The following is a 21,697-nucleotide window of genomic DNA, read 5'->3' on the forward strand; positions in this document are numbered from 1 at the left end:
CAAAGGTAGTGATGGAGAGGTGCCGATCGAAAAACCATCTCTGTCCGCTCTGAATTCTCCGATAGGCATGGAATGGAGGTAGACGCAAGCACAGGATCTGAAAGAACTCGATGGTGCGACAGACCCGTTCCCAGTCGTACTTGTATCCTTCAGCAGCGCCACCACCGAGAAGCTCTCACAACATTCAGGGAGACCCAAAGACCGTAATAAGTGTCGGAGGTTTCTTTATAATAACGCTCATCCGTGCCAACATCACCAATCACAATCCTGTCTCAACTATCCGGTTCACCATTCATCGTATCAAACTTGAACGATCTATCGAGAAGTGATGGCTAGTCAAACTACTCAAGATTCTCCCTCCTATACCTCTCATTCTCCGTTGGCTGCGTGATGAAGCCTCTCATCTCAAATTCGCCCGCGTCAATCTCTTCCTGCGTTGGCATGGTGTACATCTCTGGCCAGTTCGAGGGGATCTCGACTGCTTTGACGTCAGGATGGATCTGCCCCTTTTCATCAGATTCACTTGAAGAGGAAAAAAGGAAGGAAATTTATCTCAAAGGGAACGCACCCGGGGAGGGTGAGGCGAAGACTCCGAGGCGTCGGGCACCTCACTTTCATCATGGGTCGCCATCTTCCAATTCTCGCCAAATCGAGCTGGAATCTCGACGGCTCGCTCGCCCAACACACGCTGTTCGATAATGGTATTACAACCCGCACCACCGATTCCTGTGGCAATAAAGCCCCTCGCCGCGTTAGCGTACGCAAGGTGATTTTCACGCGAGACCCGGGCGTCTTCGGCCTTTTGGTCTGGAGCTCGCGGGTTCCACGGCTCGGAGAGATGCAGTTGATCGATATAAAAGGGTTGCCCGGCCGTCACAAGTGCACGCCAGAGTTCCTTGACTTCCGCGTTTGTCGGCATGTGTTTGTCCGTGACCGGCACAGAGTCAAAGTCGTCTTCGGTCCCTGCTTGCCACATGGGCGGGTAGAAGTCTGGCACGTTGAGGGCGGCCCAGTTGTTGAGCTTGTCGCCGCCTTCATTGTTGAACCTGGCCTGGGACTTGGGCGTCATAGGTCGCGTTGACGGATTGTATGCCGTGGACCAGACGTTGAAGCCTTCTGGGACGGCGGCATCGTAGCATGATTGGCATACTTTGTCTGTGTCGAGGTATGTCGTTGACCCATCTGTTGCACGGAAGAAACCTAGTCGTTTAGGCGTGCCGCGGGTTTTCTCTTTGTTCGCATGTGGACAGGTGTGATCTGGTCCGGTCAAGAGTGTACTGAGATATTCCGCAGTGCCGGGTGTTTGTTGAGCACGTTGAAATTCGTCTTCGATTTGTTGCTCCCATTGGTTCAATTTGTACTTCATGATGGAATGAATGATGTTCCTTAATGAGACGAGAGATTCGAAGTTGATGATGGCATGTGCCCGCTCTTATGAACACGCGAGCGGCTCGGTCAATGGCCATGACCCCCAAAGTTGGTCATCCAGATCATGATCGTGGGCGGAGGATATTGGTCGGGTTAGCATTCTTCCTAGCCCTTTCTCATAGCTAATCTTAAATTGAGAACGATGATACGCGCACGTGTCAGGAGAAAGAGACCCAGGTGTGTACCCCAAAAGGGGTGGGGTTATGTAACAGGGGTATTTGCTTATGTACCGAGTAACAAAAAAGCAAAGTCAGGGTCCAGATCCATGATTTCAGCCTCGTCTCGATTCTTGACAGCCATTGCCGTATCTCATAACCCTTTTGCATCTGTGCATCATTCAATCATCAGCCTCTGCTTTTGCCGGTTCTTTTCCCTCCGTCTTGACAGGCTCAGGCTCGCCGCCCGCTGATGTTTTGGCCTCATTGTCTTTCTCCTGTCCCTTCTCACCACTTCCACCATTTACGATGGCCACTGCAGAAGTCGTGTCATCATCTTCCGGACCATGTGCCGCCGTTGTATCTGGTTTGACCTTGTCTGTGTCCGAATCGTCCGCCATCTTCTGCTTCCAAGCTTTGAGTTCATCATCTTTGGCCTTGATCTGTGCTTGGAGAGCCTCGACTTCTTCTGCATTCCGCTGAGATAGCCGTTTTATTTCTTGCTCCTTCGCATCAACATCACCAGTAGCCTTCTCATGAGAAGCCCTGAGAGACTCCAGTTCGGTGTGCAGAGAGTCAAGCTTCGTCTCCACGTCCTTGAGTTGACCTTCGGCTTCCTCCTTGTCAGAAGTGAGGGCCTTGATTGTTTGGTCTTTGGCGTCCAGATCCTCCGAGATTTGGTTGATATCGAGGGCTTTCGCCTTCATGGATTCAAGCTCCAACTCCAGCTCCTTTAGATGATGTTGCGAAGTCTCATCTTCGGCCTTAGATGCTTCGAGCTGAGCTTCGATTTCTTGGACACGGGCTTCAGCTTCCGACTTCGACTCAAGCGCGGCTTTGAGTTCAGCCCCTTTAGACTCCAGTTCATTGGAAGACTTCTCCATGATACTATTCTTTTCCTGATTCGCCGACTCCAGCTCAACTTGTATCTGTTGGAGCTTTTCCGTCGAGCGGTGGAGATTCTGCTCAGCTTCGGACTTTTCGACCTCGGCGGCTTTCAGTTTGTCCTCCAGATCGGCTTTGACGTCCTCTGCCTCTTTGACACTGTTTTCAGCTTCGGCTCTAATGCCCTCCGCAAGTCTTAATTTCGACTCCAGGGTGCTTTGAGTCTCTTTGGCCGATTTGACTTCCTCTCGCATCTTCTCGAGCGCCTCCTGGGCGGTTTCCTGGGCAGCCACTGCTTCAGCGAGTTTCGTCTCGAGATCCGTCGATGCCTCAGACGCTTGCCTGGCCTTGACCAAGGCCTCCTCAGCAGCCTTTTGGGCGTCTTGGGATTCGGCAAGTTTCTCCTCCAATTCCGCCACGGTATGTTGAGATTCTTCCTTGACTTTCTCGAGAGCATCGTGAGCGGACGCAAGTTCCTTCTCTACCTTATCCTTGGACAACTCATCCGCATCCTGGAGCTCTTTGACCAGGCTTTCAGCTGCCACCTTTGCATTCTCGGCAGTTTCCAGTTTTCCATCGAGGGTGTGTATCTGTTCCTCAAGCTGCGCAAATTTTTCTTCTGCGGCATGTTGGGCTGTCTCCGCTTCTTCAAGTTTCTTCTCGGCCTCGGCTTTAGCTGTTGTCGCCCGGGAAAGCTCTTCATCATAAGTATGTGCAGATTGCTTGACCTCTTCGAGCTCAGAAGCAAGCTTCGAATTCTCCGCTTCCAATGGAACGAGCTTCTCTTCAAGTTCCTTCTTCGCTGTCTCGGCCACGTCGAGCTCTTCCGCTAGCTTCGCCTTCTCGGCATCAAGCTCGGATAGTTTCGCTGTCTCAGCCTTGAGGGTCTCCACCTCCTGTGTCAGGGTGGCATTTTCGGTCAGCAATGAAGAGATCCGTTCTCCCGATGAGCCTGATTCAGTCCGCAAAGCCTCGAGTTCTTCAATCAGCTTAGCTTTGTCCGCTTCAAGATCGTTGACAGCCTGCTTCGTCTGGTCGAGAGCAGCAATTTCAGATTCTAACTTGCGGTTCCTCTCTTCCAAATGTGACACCTTCTCTCGTGCCTGTTCTAAAGCAGCTTGGGATTCTTGATAAGATGCTGAAGTAGCTTCGAGATGCTGCTTGAGTTGCTCATGTTCTTTCCTGACAGCTTCGAGGTTAGAAGTTTCCAGGGTCAAGCCGTCTTTCAATGACTGAATTTCGTCCATCAAAGACTGATGTTTTCCCTCTGCTTCAATGGCACGTGTTTCCGCGTCCTGATGTTTTTGTTGCAGCTCCGTCAATGTGGCGCAATGATCTTCTATGTCTTTCGAGAGTCCAGCCGTGCGTTCCTTTTCGCTTTCGAGTTCTGCTTTGAGCTGAGCATACGCCTCCAGATCTGCAGAGAGTTGAGCAACCTTGGCTTCAGATGTCGCTAGAGCGGTCTTGGTGGCTGAATAGTCTTCGAGATCATTTGTCAGTTCTGTAGCTTTTGCTTCTGCAGCGGACAAAGCTTCCTTAGACTCTTCGTAGCCCTCGAGACGGGCGGTAAGCTCCGCAATCTGGTTTCTCGCCGTCGTCAAATCACCTTGAAGGATCATTTGGGCCGACTTTTCGGTTTCCCGATCTTGAGATGCAGCGTCAAGAGCATTCTTGACCTCGGTGAGCTCAGCTGTGTGTGCCTCCATTCGAGCCTCCATTTCTGCCCGAATCGATGCCAGCGACTGATTGGCTTCTTCGAGAGCTTTTGATGAAGTCTCCTGGAGACTTTCATGTCGTTTGGTAGCATCATCAAAGCTCTCCTGTGCATTTTGCCATCCATCACGAGCCTCTGTCAACTGCTGGCCGAGAGAGAGAATCTGGGCTTCGAGGTCCGCTCGGAGGGTGGTGTGTGCTTTTTCAGACTCTTCCAGAGCTGCTGCTGACACGTTTTGGACATTCTTCAACGCTTCGGTGGTGTCGGCGATGGAGGCTTTGGCGGCCTCCAGGTTGGCCGCGAGAGTCTCGGCCTCTGTGCGAAGAGACGTGATTTGGTTCTCATGGTCGGCCTTGAGTTGCTCATTTCCCGCCCGAGAATCTTGCAGCTCCTTTTCCAGAATGGCTACTCTTGACCTGTATTTGTGGTGGACACCGTCCAATGCAGCTTGATGCTCTCGGTTGCATTCCTCTCTGACCGCATCACCTTCAGCCTTTTGTGCATCCTTGATCTGTTGGACGATTTCAGTAACCATGCTCTCCTCCAAGGAAGCTTTTTGTCGTCGTAACGATGCCTCCTTCTCTCTGTACTCGGCTTCCAATCTCTGGGCGTTTTGCTCGAGAATGGTCAATTCTTTGTCTTGACTGATGACCATCTCTCGGGCCTCTGCGAGATCTTGACGACATTGTATCAGTTCCTCCTCGAGGCTCTTGGCTCGAGTGGAGTCGGATGGATCAGACTGCCGTCCTCCCGGAGGTTTCTTTTGAGGCACGGGTTTCTGTGGAGAGTCGGGGTGGAAGAAGTAGTTGTAAGCCCGGCGCAGGCTGGTAGACCGTTTTGGGACCGTGGGAGGACGAGGTTTTGATTGGGATATTTGCCGTAAACGCTTTTCTGATGCCATGATGTCGGACGACTTTGCACGTTCTAGACAATGGAGAAATGCTATTGTAAGTTCACGCACATGCGAATTTGCGGTGACGCTGTGACCGTTTCACGTCTGTGGGGAAATGGATTAAGCGCCGATGAACAAAAGAGACGATCTTCTCCAAGCGCAGGGCTGAAGTTTTGAGATGAAATAAGAAAGGAATCCTCCTCTCTTTTTAAGAGTTGATTTTGGCGAGCATGAACATTATGCAGGTGGTCCGACGGTGATGGGACCGTAGCGATTTTTTTCATAGTTGGGATCCATTCATCGGGCAGCAGACAACAAACAAAGGAAACGGTGCGGTAGGTTACGGGTAAGGGACCAGCAGCGCTGGACACGTCGCACACTGTCAAAGGCTCGCCAAGGGAGTATTCCGCATCCGATAGGATGCTTCACATGAGAACAGACAAGTGAGTTGCTGGCAGCGGGTGGGGTGACGAGCTCAACGGGTGCCTCCGCGATCCCTGCGTTGGCGTTGTAAATCCTCTGCTGGAGTCTTAGTGAAAGCATGGTGGCAAAGCTCTCAAATGCTTTTGTTACTGGTCACGAGGAGACGCTTCCATCTACTACATTTATGGCTGAAATTCCTTCTTGCACCCAATCAATATCTACCGACATCCTCATATGCCCAAGCGGGGGCAGAATTCCCCACGCCGTCACTGATCATATGCCCAAAGTCAGAGTCATGGAAGAATTCTGTCAGAGTCATGATCACGCTTTGATATTCTATTGCTTGAGATCTGATTGGGGGTGTTGAAATGCACTACTTAGCTAATGATCCACCGTGATTGATACTGCTTACTGAGGATTAAAGGTTCACCGTAGTCCCTGCCATACCCGGAATGACATCAGCCCTCCAATTCGAGGTTTTGTCATCTCTGGTCCGCGTCGACGTTTGGCCGCGATGAAGGGATGATGGAAGACAGATTGAATGACCCCAATTATCATCCATCTCTTTCTTTCATCACCTTTCTCCTCGCCACTTTCATTTGCGTTTCCTGCATGTTCTTCAGACATCTCCCTCGGTTTCATCGGCCCTCTCTACCAGACCCTCCGGTTGCGCGCGTGAGACTTGCCCAAATGTCTTCTCATATCAGTAATGGCCATCACAATGCCCACTCGACCCTAGCCGATATACCAAAATCCAACAATTTCACATCCAATCTTCCTCCAGATCCCCAATTTCCCACCCCAGCAGACTCCCATTCAGCCCCTCGACAGAAATTGGGGCCTCGTCTGGTCCGCGGCGCATTGTATACCTTTGTCAGACCCGAGCCGACAGAAGATCCTGAACTCTTAGCCGTGAGCAAAGCCGCTCTACGAGATATTGGGCTTGCCGAGGATGAAGCCTCCTCAGAAGAAATGAAACAAGTGGTGGCCGGGAACAAATTCTACTGGGATGAGGGAAAAGGCGGCATTTACCCTTGGGCACAATGTTATGGCGGCTTCCAATTTGGGTCTTGGGCGGGCCAGCTAGGTGATGGGCGAGCCATATCCCTCTTTGAAAGCACCAACCCAGAGACTCAGGTCCGCTATGAACTGCAGTTGAAAGGCGCCGGCAAGACACCGTATTCACGTTTCGCCGACGGGAAGGCCGTTCTACGATCCAGTATCCGAGAATTTGTCGTTTCAGAGTACCTCCACGCGATTGGTATCCCCACAACACGTGCACTATCACTCACTTTGTGTCCGCACTCCGAGGTCGTCAGAGAGCGGCTCGAACCCGGAGCAATTGTTTGTCGCTTTGCGCAATCCTGGCTGCGACTGGGAACATTCGATCTTCTGCGATCCAGGGGCGATCGGGATTTGATCCGCCAGCTGGCGACGTATATCGCGCAAGAAGTCTTTGGTGGCTGGGAATCATTACCGGCCGTCCTGCCCGCAGATATCACCGACAGCCACATGGATCCAGCCAGAGGAGTTCCCAAAGATGAAGTCCAAGGCAAAGAAGGTGCCGAAGAAAATCGGTTTGCCCGACTCTACCGGGAAATTGTCCGACGCAATGCCAAAGTTGTGGGAATGTGGCAGGCGTATGGCTTCATGAACGGCGTCCTGAACACCGATAACACCTCCATCTACGGTCTTTCGCTCGATTACGGTCCATTCGCATTTATGGACAATTTCGACCCTGCGTATACACCGAATCATGATGATTACATGCTTCGGTACAGTTATCGAGCTCAACCGAGTATCATTTGGTGGAATCTTGTTCGTCTCGGGGAGTCACTTGGGGAGCTGATTGGTGCGGGTGATCGTGTTGACGATCACGTGTTTGTCGAAAAAGGTGTGGAAGAAGATTTCGCTCCCGTCCTCATTAAACGTGCCGAAACCATCATTGACCAGATCGCGGACGAATACAAGGCAGTCTTTCTCAGCGAGTACCGTCGTCTGATGACACTGCGTGTCGGGTTGAAGACTCAAAAGGACAATGATTTTGATGTCCTATTCTCAGAACTCCTGGACACGATGGAGTCCCTGGAACTGGATTTCAATCACTTCTTCCGCCGCCTTTCTTCGGTGAAACTGGATCATGTTAGCACCAAGGAGAAACGTGAAAATACGGCAGAACGATTCTTCCATGAGGAGGGGATTACCGGTTTGAACGAAACCAAAGAATCCGGGCGTGAGAAAGTGGGCAAATGGCTTGATTCATGGCGTGAACGAATTATAGAAGACTGGGGCACTGAGCCTTCTGTTGATGAGGAAAGGGAGACGGCCATGAAAGCCGTGAATCCTAATTTCTTTCCTCGAGGTTGGGTTCTAGACGACGTCATCGACCGCGTCCAGAACAAGAAAGAAAGGGATATCTTGAACGGAGTTATGGAAATGAGTCTCAATCCGTTCAAAGACCACTGGGACTGGAATGAAGAGATTGAAAAGAAATATTGTGGTGATGTACCAAGATTCCAAAGAGCAATTCAATGTAGTTGCTCCTCTTGATGAAAAGAGCTGAGAAGGGGACAATGTTGGGGGTATGGAGACAAACTGAGGATACCTAGATGACATTGGATCACTCTAGAAGAAGAACGTACCTTCTCCAACTTGTCGGTATCAAACACCTCGCTGCCGCTCGCTCTCGACTGTTTGTCCACGTGACCGGAGAGACCTTGATATCACGTGATGGGAAACGAACTTCAAAGCGATTTTACCTGTCTTCCATCCTTTTCTCTGAGAACTTCTGAAACTTCTAACGCCGCTCCGCGGACATCAACGCCAGAAAGAACAATGATCGGTCTGATTGGTTCTGATTATTTCGCACAAAAGGCTGCCCAGCCCGAGTCCCTGGCTGGGCGTTATTGGCATCTTATCCTAGCGCTTGGATCTCTGAAGATGATTGGGACACAGTTCTGCAAGCAAACTGTAACGGTGGAGGAGCCGTCGGCTTAGCGCAGAGTATGACCAGCGACCACGAGATCAAAGAGCACATGGCTCGAATATCTGATAAGAGGTAGAGTTAAGAGTCTGCGAACTTGTCTTTCGTCAGCTCTCTTTTCCCATCTCCGTCCACCCTGTCTTTCTTCAACTTGTGAAACCAGGAGGGAGTCGTCGACTCCATTGAGAGGCTCAGACGTAACCATGCGTTTCTCAACCTTAGCTCTGGCAGCCTTCGCCGCCACTCCAGCTTCAGCAGAAACACTTTACAGTGTCCTTGTCTTCACCAGACATGGCGACCGTAAGGCTGGACCATCTTGTGTGAAACTCGAATCACTAACAAACCACCAATCTAGGCACCGCCAAATTCTACAAAGGCTACCACATGACCAATTTGGGAGCCACACAGATCTACGACTCAGGAACATACCATCGACAACGCTATGTGGAAGAAGGAGCCTCCCATCAGATCTTGAATATCTCGGCCGACGCCGCGGTGACCAGTCAACTATGGGCGTCGGCACCAGATCAAGGCATTCTATTCCAAACAGCAACCAACTTCCTGCAAGGCTTGTATCCACCGCTGAACACGCTGAATACGCAACTCGCAACGGAAACCCTGACCAACGGGACGGACACCACTGACCCCCTGAACGGATACCAATTCATCCTAATCCACGGTGAGGACACCATGACTCCGGACACGATCTGGATCAAGGGTGACGACCAATGCCCCACCTACGACGAGGCATACGATTCATACGCCGACAGTGCCGAATACAAATTGACCTTCGACGAAACGGCACCCTTCTACTCGAGATTCGTCCCCTTGCTAGGCGACATCATGGGGCCAGAGAACGTCACGTACGCGCACGCCTACGACGTCTTCGACCTTCTCAACGTCGGCTCAATCCATAATGCCAGCGTTGCCGAAGTTCTGTCCCCTTCCGACCTCGACCAGTTGAGGTATCTAGCCGACCAATGGGAATGGAACCACAACTTCAACGCGACCCAGCCAGACCGCAGTATCGGCGGCATGACGCTCGCAGGCGGTATCTTACGCCAACTCGCCGACGTCGTCGACAGCCAGGCACAAGTCAAATTCTCCCTGATGGCAGGCAGCTACGATACGCAGATGGCGTTCTACGGCCTAACGAATCTGACAACTGCGAGTGATGATTTCTATGGCCTACCCAATTATGCCAGCAGCATTGCGTTTGAGCTGTTCAGCGAGGAAGACGACAGAATCGCGTTCCCGGAAAATCCCGAATTGGACCTACGTGTGCGCTTCCTCTTCAAGAACGGCACCGAAGACGCAGAGTTGACGGCGTTTCCTCTCTTCGGACGCGAGGAGCTGACCATGTCTTACGGGGACTTTGTCAATGAACTAGGAAATCGTGCCATCATCGAAGTCGACGAATGGTGCATTCGATGCGAGTCTGATGCCGAGTTCTGCTATGCCGCACGACATGGTGATGACACCGGCGGCGATAGCAGCACTACAAGTCCATCTTCGACCGAAGACGACAGCGATTCCGGCCTCTCCAATGCAGCGGCCGGCGGAATCGGCGCAGGCGTAACTCTCGGCGTCGTGGCCAACGTCGTTGCATTGGCCTGGCTTCTGTCCCGACGCAAGAAGACGGCTCATCAAACTCTTCCCGTCGTAGCACCAGTACCGGTGTCTGAGAAGAAGACCAGCTCGACTAGCAGCAAGTCTGACGTGTCCGTTTAGATTGTTTGTGGCGAAACCGAACCGTACTGGTCAAGACAGGCCGAGTACAATTATTCAGCTTCACTATATCCGGAGAGAGCCGAGCTAGCAACCTATATATGCGCCCGGGTCACGCTCGTCTGTGTCTGTGTGTGCGGTTTGAACCGGATAAGAATGAGGACGTGTACATTGTTGAAGGTAGTAGATGACTAGTCTAATTGACCAGGAGGATAACCCTACCTGGATACTGTCTGTGCTCACGGACCGTAATAGGCATAATATATTCAATTTCGCCGTCTCATCTCCGTCTCTCTTCTGGTTACCTCCGTCCTCATTCCCTCCTTATCTAGAAGAATATTTTCAGTGATACCGAACACAGTGGGCCGAATCAAAAACGTAGCCCCGACACTGTCACACAGAACCAAATCAACTCGCGTTCGATGTGACATATCACACTCCGTTGTGCGGGGACAAAGGACTTTGTCGTTGCATCGAATTTTTGCCCTGGTTCCCAAAGAGGTAAGTTGAATTACTGGTCTGAGTAACACACTACTCACCAGCAAAGCCATGCGCTGCACTTACTGGTCTGTGTAAGTACTTAGGCGAGCTGGATTTGAGTTGGCGAGTATCACCAGCATGACACGTCACACATGCACGTGTCTCTCGTTGTGGCACAAGAGGCAAGACTCAGGGGGACTGGTGATTGGTGATTGGGTTGACGTTTCTCAGTGAGCACAAAAAAGGCCGAAAAGACATCCATTGCCATACAATAAGAAGCAGAGGTAAAACGTCATCATCTCGTTCGTTGCGCCATTGATCAAATAGATTCAGATACTGTATTCGCCCGCCCCTACCCAAAACCGTCCTCTTGCCTAACGATACGCATCATATCAGCTGCCACTGTCCTGTGCCAAATACAGGCCTATTTCTTGCTCTCCTATCCTCACCCTCATCGCTCATGCCTCAACAAACTACCCCTATTGGCGCCAGAGGCGTGGTGTGGACCCGCAAATAACCCGGGGGCTGGACTTCCCTGACGACTTCTCGGGCCACGAGTGCCATGTCCGTCCAAGCCCGGACTGCCCGGGGGCTGAACACTGGATCCACGAGTCTGCACGCCCCGATTGCGCTTCAAGCTGCGATTCTCCTCCTCGAGTTTGCGAAGTAGCATATCCCTTGACTTCTTTTCCAGTTCCAGCTCAGAAATCTTCGCAAGATGTTTCTTGACGCTGTCTTCAAAGTTCGTCTCCTTAAGACGTCGCTTCTCATCGGCCGCCTGCTTGGTCAAATCCGTGACGATCTCCTCCAATTCTCTGACTTGTGTGGCGAACTCGGCTGCTTTGTTCGACGCGTCTTGATATTGGGATCGGGTGAACTCGAAATCTTTGCGGGTGTTTTCCAGAGACCTTTCCAAATGGATATTCTTAGCCAGGAGCATTCGAGCCTCCTCTCTCGCAACCTCTACCGCGGCCGCATCTCCGCCACCCGATTTGACTTCTGTGCGAACTGTCTCCAATTCCGCTTGTAACTCGGCGACTTTCTTTTTGAGAGCAACATTATCCTCCCCGGTTTTCTCATGTCTTGATTGATTATTTTCAATAGTCTTGAGTAGTTTCTGATTCGCCTTGTCTAATTCATGGCATTTCGTCATTCGTTTCTCATAACGTCGTTGAAGATCGGCATGATCCTTTTTCCACTGGTCCAATTGTTCTTGGAGACGGTCTCGATCGTGTTCGGATTTTTGCCGCGCTTCTCTTTCTGTCGTAAGTTCCGCTTGTAGTTTCCGTACAAGTTCCTGAAGCTGTGCGAGGTGATTGTTGGAATCATTGTTGGAGTTGTTAATTTCCACCGAATCCCTCAAAGGGGTAAGTCGTTGGCGTTTGTTCAGGGCGGGGAGAATGCCATCCACCTCCAACAAACGTTTCCGGCCCGATGGAGTATCAGCACGGGAAATGGGCGTTGCTGACCGAAGGAGAGATTCCTTGGGGGTCTCGGCCACAGTGGATGTCCCGCTAGCTTTCGGTAGAGGTTCTTCCAGTTCTGTCAATTGCAATCCAGGCATCGACCCTAGTGTCCAGCGTGTGGCAAAAACGTCCGCCATCGACGCAGCCACCACTATTTGGGCCAGCCTCCTCAGTTTTCGCTCCGGTCTTTTTCTGAGGGCCCTCTGAAGATCGGAAAAATCCATTGGTCTCCCCTCGGGCTCATCCGAAGCATCGGGAACGTAGGTGGGTTTGCCTCCGAGGTTCGGTCGGGCTTGGTATGTGGCTCGAACGAGCATTTTCAATCTCTTCGGTGATGGCACACTCCTGGGAATGCATCGATCGACATGTTCTGACGAATTGGACACCAAAAGATGCACCACCGGGATAAGTGCCGGAGGCTTAGGTGAGAAGTGGGTGCGAATTCGAGCAACCTGAGGGTCCTGAGAGTCAAAAGAAGCATCAAATGCAATCATCAGCACCGGCTTTCGAGGAAATGAAACCTGGTGTGTCGACATAGAACTGACGAGCTCGACTTGGAATTCTGTATTGGGCCGGTCGGGAGGGGGAGATCGTGATGCCGCCAGACGATCTTGCCTTCTGACCTTGACGTGGTTCATCGTCAAGTATTGCTCCAGAAGGTCCTGAATCGGTCCCGCTCGAGACACAATGACAATAGAGTGGTCGGTATGCTTGAAAATATCGACCAGATGGCCCAGAAATGAAAATTTGGATCCCGCATAATTTGCATACGCCGCCCCTTTGTCCGATTGCATCGAGTCTTGGGCAGAGAATCCCGGAAGGCCGAGATCAAAGTGCGTTGTTGTATTGTGCAATTGTTGAATCATATCCGTCATTTCATTTCTCTCATGCGCCCGATGGGGAGATCCATTAGAGGAGCCAACCGAATCGTGTCTGCTGATGAACTTCAAAATGGATTTGCGCTTGGATTTGATGATGTCGAAATATGCCGACTGGATTTTCCCCTCTGCGGGAAGAGCGATGGCATACTCGTCCGGACCTAGAATAGGTAGACTCGGTATCACCAATCCATCCACTAATGGAATATCCCGTTCGTTATCGACAGACTGTTGACTCGAACTGGCCTTGGAATCGGTGGAAGACTGTTCACCATTGGAAGATTGTTGTTCCTCCTCTATCGACCTCTGGATTGGAAAGGCACTTCCTCCCACGTCATCCATTTGAGATTGTGGAGCATCCGTCGACTCTGGAATTCCTCTCGAGTCATAATGACGACTTTCCACGGGTGATGTCGTCGCTGAATTTCCGGAAAGATCCATTTCGTGTGCGTTTGGTCCTCTACCATCATGGTCCATCATTTTTGAGTCCGAATCGGTAACTTGTGGAACATTGCAGGATACATCTTGTGCCGAAGCTCTTGCCGCCTTTATTCGCTCTCCCCATGTCTGGGGTGACAGTGTTGATCCTTGCGTGGAACCGCCGGGTCCAGCTGAAGGCACAGGCGATGGACTCATGTTCTGCTGGACGGAATGATGGACTTTCTTCAGGCGATTGGGAGATAAGAAGGCTTCGAGATATCGTTTGTTGGTGTGTGGAGTACCAGGTGCCGATGTTCCGAAAGAGCTCGCTGGAGCTTCAGCCTGTGTCCGGAAATTCCACGGCGAAGGCCCAGCCGCGTCTGGGAATTGAGCAAAAGTATTTTGGGGATATGGGTCTTGAACTGGATTTTCTGTCAAGACGGTGTTGGTAAATATTCCACGCCCTTGGTCGGAACCGAACTCCACGCTAGGTTCCCGTGTTCGAGTGGATAAGTCCTGGGTTGTTGGAATTGGAAATTCAGGAGTAACGTATCTTGTTGTGCCGGAAGATATGTCTGAGCTCGGTGTTCCCCTAGGGAGAGGTGGTGGATAGTTTGCAGGGGTTCCAGCACTTCTGGCCTTTTGACTTCGTAAGGTCAGTGGAGTAGAGTCGACACCGGCGTGCCACCCCTTTGTTCTGTGAGGGGAACGTGCTTGTCTGCTTGTCGACGACTCGGTTCGATGAGTTCTGCGAGGTGTGTTACTTCGTCCCGGCAATGATGATTCCTGGAGAGGAGTCGAGCTGATCGGGACTGGGCCTCTTCTCCTGGACGGAGACTGATCAGGTCCGGGCTGGGAGGAGGGGGAGGAGTTTGTATAATTTTGCCTTTGGGATGGAGAAGAACACCCTTTCAAGCCACCGTCGGAATTAATGGGACTGCGATGCAGGGGCCCGTGATCTGCCTTGCTGATATTGGCGGGAGGGATGCTCACAGGAATTAACAAGGGTTGCGATACGTCTTGCTGTGTCTCTGCTATCTCGATGGGAGATGACGCGCGCCGATCTGGGTTGACCGAAGGCAACCTACTCGACGCGCGAGGTTTGGAGCTGTTCGCCACTTGACCAGATGACGATTTGGCACTGTGCGGTGATGCAGCTTCGCTCGAAGAATCCGGTAAGCCGCGAATATGTTTTGTCCGTCTCCCTCCTTGAACTATAGGCTGTCCATGCGAATGAGTCCCACTAGTTGCCCTCTCTTTCTTCGTTCGTTCCCAGTCTTCGAGGAGGGCCTCGTTGACGAAGCTCGCCGGCTCCTTTAGATGCTGTCAGCCGCGTCACCAAACACATATAACGTCGCATACATACCCAACTCGGCGGGTAGGGTTTACCGTTTTGGCGAGGTACCCAATCCACCAAATATTGCTTCTCCCTTTTGTCTTTGCCGACGAATCTCTCTCCAATAATAGCTAGGGCAGGATATTCTTTATCTTCGTCGGACGAATCTTCAGAGCTCTTCTTTGATCTGCGTGGCTTCGCCAAGGGTACACTGGCTCGCTTGGAATGGACCGTAGGGCCCTCCGCGGGCTTCTTGCGCTTGGTAGAGTTGTATTCGACGTGGCTGAAGTTGTTGCGGGTAGAATTATTCATCGTCCGCCGTAAGGATAAATGCAAATGCTGGAGATCTTCATGGTCAGCGCGACATTCATGGCGAGTAAAAAAAGGTTTCTGACGAGCACGCACGAGGAGAAGTGTAGGAAGGACTCATCTAGGAAGATTGTTTATGGCCCTTCTACCGTAGTTGTGGCGGTGGTTGACTGGGGGGCGATGGGGGGCAGGTTAGCCGAACAGATGTCAGACACCAGACGGCAAAAGATGGCTGTGGCGAAAGAGGCCTCGATGGAAGACGATATCGGCGACTGATTTGTTTTAGAAGCATTGCTGGAAGTTGGAGAGGGTAGCCAATGATGTAAACAATATCGAGGAGCGAATTTGATGTTGCTGACGCTGTGGTCGTTGTCGTTCCTCCTTTCCTCACTTCGCACGAGGCTGAAAAATCTGGGGGAAAATTCACGGTTATTGGCACCATGTCCAGGGCTCACACCTGTCTCATCACCATGGAACCCTTGACGTTTATCATTTATGCTGTCTATTCATCTATCCAGCCTTGAACTGAATCAACACTTGCTCTTTCGAAACATATCTAGGTCCTTCTCCGCAGCCGTCTTCCTCCAGGCATCAAAGTCAAACCCCAACTCCTCCATGCTTCGAACATTAACCCTGGCTTCGCCCCTTGGAGCATAGGCCGCCTTGATGTCAGGAAACCTCGACCTCATCCAAACCTGTCTCTCATCCCATCTTGTCCCTAATCGTCCCACGCCATCATTTTCCAGGCCATCCCTCTTCCTCGCCATTTCCGCCCATGCATACAGTTCATTAATCTGCGCTGCATCCTCGGGGAATTTCTGGAGGTGAAAATACCTCCCATCACCCTTCTGCTGTATCGTGTCGATTTCCCACTGTCTCATATCGGCTGTGGAAGGTAGGTCGAGCCGACCGCTCCAGACTCGGGCTATGACGGCTGCCTGGTTCTGAGACAGTGGGAACGGAACGACTTTGAGGTTGATGACGGGAAACGCGAGGGTGGGGTGGTCAATGTCGAAAATGTGCTGATATACTCCTCTCGTCCGGAAGCCGTCGGTGACACGTTGAGGGGACAGGTTTGACAGGAACGGGTAAGAGTAGAAATAGCCTGTCGCGAAGACCATGGCATCGACGTTTTTCTCGATTCTGCCACTCTTGAACCTCACAGCTCTCTCGCCATCGTCGCTCGGTAGGAAGTCAGCCAGCTCATCAACATCTTCTCGCCAGGGCGCCGGCGGCATTGTTCCCAAAGCGGACACCGAGCGAGAAGACAGCAGAATTGGCGTCTGGCAATACTTGCCAATTTGCGCGACGATGTCCAATCCCGAAGCCGAATTCCCAACGACGATGACTTTCTTGTCCTTGAAGTCTTCTGGATTGCGGTACGCTTTGGAGTGAATAATGGCACCGGGGTAGGCGGCGTTCCACCCGGCAATGCCTTTGATATCTGGCACGTAAGGAACCGTGTAATGCCCATTAGCGACGACAACGGCGTCATACGCCTGCTTCGTGGTCTCTTTTGTGCCGAGGTTTTCCGCGACCAAGTCCCATTCTTTCCGGCTAGAAGATTCGTCGATCTTTAAGATCACGTCTCGCACTGCGGTGCGAAACCGAATCAGATGCTGAACGTCGTTCGCATAGTCCTCAAGGTATCTCAAGACTGTTTGATGACCTGGAAAAAGCGGCGCCTCATCTGGAAACGGCCTATCCGAGAATGCCATGAGCTGTTTCGGGATATTCGTCTCTAGATAATCATAGAGCGGAGACTCAAACTCCAATGACTCTGATGCGTTACCTGCCTGGCCATAGCGAGGGTCGACTTGTGGGATAGGAATTTCTTTTGATCGGACCGGGGCAGAGATGTTCCAGATTCCGCCAACACGATCGCGCTGTTCGTATATGTCAATCTTCTCGAACGCTTTTTCGGCCAGCAGGTATCTACCGATGCTTTAGTTCGAGTCTCAAGGCCGCGGTGTCATACCATTCAGTGGAACATACTCACTTTGCGCATGATACGCCGACGGGGCCGGCTCCTATAATTGCGATCCTCGAGATTGAGGGACTTGGCCCTGCGTCACCCATCGAGGCCGAAGGTCTTTGGACCGAAGTCGGCCCAATTTTTTTCGTTTCCAAATGACGTCAGAGTGTTTGGACAAAGATATCGAGACAATGGTTGTCTCCGATGAAGGACTGCCGGAAAATTAGTGGCGGTTATATCTGAAGGTGAAGAGACTTGACCGTCTGCGGGCTGAGTTTTCCATCCAAATCAGGTGATGGTTCATACCATCTCCCCTCCTGTCCTTCTAGATGAGATACAGGATTTATGGTTGAGGTATTTTCAATCTTCGGGCTCCACGGACTACTCCGCGACTGTGGCGGGTGAGAGGACTAAAACCAAGCAAGCCTTGTTTAATGGATTCAGGCTCATCAAATTTTGTATATAGACTTGATACCCCTGTAATTTGTGGCGCTTCACATCCCTGCCCATCCCTCACGAGAGCGTTGATGTCGAGGAGTCACTTCATTGTCCGTTTCCGCTTCGCTTCAGAGGACGACTGCTTATCTTCTGTCTTCGCGAAGTATCTTTTGATTCCACCTTTCACAGGCGCCGATTGGCCTTCTCCTGCCTGAGCATCATTGTCCCCCCATGCGCCAACCACTTGTTCACTCGGCCCATCCCATCTCAGGACCATTTCCGTGAGGCCCTCATCTCTTTCTCGAATCCATCTTGCCGCAATGCGTCCGGTCTCCTTTCCAACTTCCTCAGTGCCCTTCTTCAAATTCATCCCATGATCTGCCCCTTTCACCACCACCATCCAGGTCTTCGCTTTCATTTTTCCCCTCAGCTTCGCCAACTGCGCCAAGTCACACATCGAGTCCCCGTCGCCAGAGATGAACAAAACTTGCACCTCCGGTCTGATGTCCAATAAGATCTGGTCTCTGACGTCTCCACCAGGCCCGACAAGTGGATAGGAAGCGAGCACCAGGAGGTTGATGGATTCGTGGGTATGAGACGCGATGACAGCGGCACGAGAACCCATGCTCCGACCACCGAAAGCTAGACCTGCGACATCCATGGTTGCGTTTTTCTTCATTGCCTCTTCTTTCTCGTAGTCCAAGACTGTCGCGAACATGGCCACTCGGCCCTTGAGATTCATGTTTCCTTGGAAGCAGGTAATGGTGGAGCCGGTCGACGCAAAGCCGTGCATGAAATTCATCATCGCTGGGGCCGAGAGTCCTCCACCTGCGCCGTGCGTGAAGACCAGTGACATGGGAGACGAGGATGGCGGATAGCTGCGTAAACACGGGATGGATTTTGAGCCGGCAGGGACTTGGAAGGATGTGAACGTTGGGGGAGACGTCGTTTTGCCTTTAGGTCCACTGGAGATAAACTGGACGGATCCATTGTCGGGAGGCTCCCTGGCGGAGGGGAGGGTGTGGTCAGGTGTCTGTCTCTCTTCCATAGCTCCGCTTCTGGATGAACGTCCTGGGCGCTTCTTTGGTGGCATAGTTCATTGGAAATCAGAGGCCGCAGATAGTTGTCCTCGGCTTCAGGGTATCCTGCTCTCGAGCAGGACAAGGCTGATGGAAACGTGAGACGCGGAGGGGCGTGTCCCCTCGTCTCTTTTGCTGCTAAGCGAGTGCGATTATCTGGCCAATCTTCCCTGTCCAGCATGAACGGGTGGTGATGGTTACCGGTGGCTGGGAATGCACTTTCGTACTCGGATTTCCCAAGCAGCGCTCGGCCCTTTTTGGCCCCGCTTCGGCGAAAGGCTATTGAGATTCTCTGATTGTATACCAAAAGAGCTCTGGACAATCCCTGAGCCGTCGGTGTGCTTTCATTCAGACTCCTACAAACCTCGTGGCCATCACTTCCAACTATAATATATTGAGATCGTACGTCTACTTTGTCAGACGGCTAAATTTGACATTTGAGATAAACCTTGCTTGCTTGTATTCTTTTGGCACCTGCCACGAGATCGCACCGTCGAGATATTCGGGAAATAACCGAATCAAAAGACCGAAAACTCCACCAACGCGAAACATGTTCATATCTGAATGCATTCTGGATCACGTGGTGGCTGATATCAGAAAATCCCAAGCTCGCTGATCGGACCGGGGGGAGGATCTGATCGTGTCAGCACGCCGTGACCATCCGGATGTGATTTGATCGGGAACCACTAATCATCCAAAGATGCAAAACCTTCATCGTCGAGTATGTCGGTGGATGGCAACGATTGGTGAGACAAGTCGTATCAGAATGTCGCGTTTGATGTCTCACAAAGCTCGCGGACCAGGTCCACCCAGGGCTTGCTGAAGGAGCGACTCGAAATACTCCTCATCGACGACAGCACCAAATCTGGCCAAAGTCGTTAGCCTTCATCTCTCATACGCATGCATGTATTCCTACCCATAGCACTTGACTTCGGGAATGAGAGTAGCTTTCAAAGCTTCCAGGCCATCCCGAGTCAGATTCGAAAAGTTGGGATGCTGTCGTATTCGTTGCCATGCTTCTACCGGCGTCACCTCACCATCGAGACTAAGTCGATCGGAAAATTCCAGTAATTTTTCCAGTTCCACGGCCGGGACGCTCCATCTGGTCCCATCCGGGAGACCTGAATCTGTCTGCGTGCTTTGTGCAAAAGGCGGCGACCGGGACATGATGGGACTCATGAGCATCATTTCGTGGCCACTGCCCTCGGTGTTGACGCTGTGTCGTGCATGATGGCCCAGACAGACATGTTCGAGGGCGAGCACGAAGTCGACACCGACTTGAGTAGCCCCTAGTCCCTGAGGGTGCGGCATAGAGTCTGAGATACTGGTTGTCGAATAAATACTCGGAGCTTGATGGAGACTTGGAGCGTCGCTGATGTTCATGCCAGCTTGAAATTCGCTCGAAGAAATCATAGACTCAGAGGCGGGTGGGAAGGTGGAAGATATATTTGAGGATGATGCGAGGGTGTAGGTGTCAGGCAGCTGGGCTCGAATGGCCTGAGAATGATCGGAGAGTCCAAGCAACTCGATGGTTGCCTGGGGACTGGATATCCTCGGATCTGATGCCAAATCCGATGGCAATGGGATGTGGTGATACTTGATCAACTCCTTGAGACGCCGGATGGTCTCCCTGCAAGCTTGGATCTCCGCATCATGTGCTGCATCTCGGGCACGGAGCTTTGCAACTTCTGACTCCAAAGTTTTAACATAGGTTGCTTTGCGATCTCGATGGGTTCTGACGAGATGCGTTAGCTAAAGCTTGGTGTATTTGTATACGCCTTGCGAAGGTGTCTTTCTCCTTCCCACTACCACAATAGCCTCACCTTTGAGCGCGCCTGACCTGCTCACGTCGACGCGCACGGGCATCTGTTTCGCCATCTCCCTCCGAAGGTTTGGGATCCGAGTATAGAATTCAACTTAGTCCCAACATCTGAAGAGGCCGGCCGGTGTGGCTCGGAAGGAATTTACTCACTAGGAGACTTGACGAGTTTCGACAGCCAGGTCGGTGATTTGTTGGGTGATTTGTTGGACATGTCCCCGGCCCCACAAAGATAGCAACGAGTCGGAGAAGGCAACACAGCTAGTAATCTTCTGATCTTTTAAGCCCTCATGTCATGCCCATGCACGATTCCACAATTCGGCGACCTGGATGGCCAAGGGATATGTTCTCGAGGTGGGTGTCCCAGGGTCAAGACAAAGCTGAGAATGGGTCGATGGGATCATTGGCATGAAACAGATTCTTTTTCAAGTTAAGCTCGGAATGGATTATGGCATCAACAGGGCCGTGAATCCAAGAATTGCTTAGACTCGATATGCAAAAGCGAGCACCGACCCGGGACAGGTTTTGACCGCGTCTGCACCCAAAGAAGCAGTGAAACAAGGCGAGAGAAAAATATTCGGAGAGGGGATGTAGCTGTTATATGGGATTCCTCTGAAAGGGCGACGTTGCAGCTCGTCTAGTATCTTGTCCTGGCCGAATATTTGACGCGCTCTCCCACGCCTTGCTGTGCGATTGGAGGCTGTAAGATCAAATAGGCAGGGTTGTTCGTGGCTCAAGACCGTCACCTCCGCGACCACCATGGCTCATTGGACAACGGAACGTCAGCACCAACTTTGATTCAGCCCTATCAGTTGTTAGCGCTGTAACCTCCCGTCGAGGAGAAGGTACCTTTGGTGCTCAGCTAGGGCTCCATCATTTTCACTTCCATCCTTGTTGCATCTTCTACCCAACTTCCTAGGTCCATTCTCTTCCTTGTTTGCTTCGTCCATTTTGGTATCTTCTTCAAGCATACCTGGTAATTGGAATATAATTGAGCCGGTGCCGCCGATGACCGCGACTAGAAATTGGATTTGGAACGGTGATGGCTTGTAGGATCGACGCACTAGATTGGGTTAGTAATGTGAGATAATGGCGAGGAGAAAGCTCATGACGGTGTGTGGGTGTGATTGTGGGGAGGGAAGAATATTGACATTGCCCATCGACATTTTTCCACTGGCACTGTTGGATGTCCGTTGAGCTTATGGCCCACTTGGTAATTGACGGCGATCTTGGAGCCGACTTGGCCAAAGCACGAGGGGCGATGCTACGGTGCGTCTGTCGAGGTTAGA

General features: G+C 51.6%; 8 protein-coding genes across 8 annotated transcripts; 2 read left to right on the plus strand and 6 right to left on the minus strand.

The window, feature by feature from the left end:
* Positions 1-553: 553 nt before the first annotated feature.
* Z518_00056 (uncharacterized protein) lies at positions 554-1,366 on the minus strand (the record flags this gene model as incomplete). The annotated part of the gene is made up of 1 exon (XM_013420660.1): positions 554-1,366. One exon carries the CDS (start codon positions 1,364-1,366, stop codon positions 554-556), a length of 813 nt encoding a protein of 270 aa, XP_013276114.1.
* A 399-nt stretch (positions 1,367-1,765) lies between these two features.
* Positions 1,766-5,083, minus strand: Z518_00057 (uncharacterized protein; the record flags this gene model as incomplete). The annotated part of the gene is made up of 1 exon (XM_013420661.1): positions 1,766-5,083. One exon carries the CDS (start codon positions 5,081-5,083, stop codon positions 1,766-1,768), a length of 3,318 nt encoding a protein of 1,105 aa, XP_013276115.1.
* A 1,104-nt stretch (positions 5,084-6,187) lies between these two features.
* Positions 6,188-8,047, plus strand: Z518_00058 (uncharacterized protein; the record flags this gene model as incomplete). Its single annotated transcript, XM_013420662.1, has 1 exon — positions 6,188-8,047. One exon carries the CDS (start codon positions 6,188-6,190, stop codon positions 8,045-8,047), a length of 1,860 nt encoding a protein of 619 aa, XP_013276116.1.
* Positions 8,048-8,683: 636 nt separating this feature from the next.
* Positions 8,684-10,211, plus strand: Z518_00059 (uncharacterized protein; the record flags this gene model as incomplete). The annotated part of the gene is made up of 2 exons (XM_013420663.1): positions 8,684-8,780; positions 8,836-10,211. The coding sequence occupies 2 exons, from the start codon at positions 8,684-8,686 to the stop codon at positions 10,209-10,211; spliced, it is 1,473 nt and encodes a 490-aa protein (XP_013276117.1).
* Positions 10,212-11,139: 928 nt separating this feature from the next.
* Positions 11,140-15,100, minus strand: Z518_00060 (uncharacterized protein; the record flags this gene model as incomplete). The annotated part of the gene is made up of 2 exons (XM_013420664.1): positions 11,140-14,766; positions 14,819-15,100. The coding sequence occupies 2 exons, from the start codon at positions 15,098-15,100 to the stop codon at positions 11,140-11,142; spliced, it is 3,909 nt and encodes a 1,302-aa protein (XP_013276118.1).
* Positions 15,101-15,627: 527 nt separating this feature from the next.
* Z518_00061 (uncharacterized protein) lies at positions 15,628-17,176 on the minus strand (the record flags this gene model as incomplete). The annotated part of the gene is made up of 2 exons (XM_013420665.1): positions 15,628-17,032; positions 17,097-17,176. The coding sequence occupies 2 exons, from the start codon at positions 17,174-17,176 to the stop codon at positions 15,628-15,630; spliced, it is 1,485 nt and encodes a 494-aa protein (XP_013276119.1).
* Positions 17,177-17,610: 434 nt separating this feature from the next.
* Positions 17,611-18,603, minus strand: Z518_00062 (uncharacterized protein; the record flags this gene model as incomplete). The annotated part of the gene is made up of 1 exon (XM_013420666.1): positions 17,611-18,603. The coding sequence occupies one exon, from the start codon at positions 18,601-18,603 to the stop codon at positions 17,611-17,613; it is 993 nt and encodes a 330-aa protein (XP_013276120.1).
* A 769-nt stretch (positions 18,604-19,372) lies between these two features.
* On the minus strand, positions 19,373-20,467 carry Z518_00063 (uncharacterized protein; the record flags this gene model as incomplete). The annotated part of the gene is made up of 3 exons (XM_013420667.1): positions 19,373-19,454; positions 19,506-20,341; positions 20,399-20,467. 3 exons carry the CDS (start codon positions 20,465-20,467, stop codon positions 19,373-19,375), a joined length of 987 nt encoding a protein of 328 aa, XP_013276121.1.
* Between the last annotated feature and the right edge of the window lie 1,230 nt (positions 20,468-21,697).

This window comes from Rhinocladiella mackenziei, assembly GCF_000835555.1.
Source record: "Rhinocladiella mackenziei CBS 650.93 unplaced genomic scaffold supercont1.1, whole genome shotgun sequence".
NCBI classification, from domain to species: Eukaryota; Fungi; Ascomycota; class Eurotiomycetes; order Chaetothyriales; family Herpotrichiellaceae; genus Rhinocladiella; species Rhinocladiella mackenziei.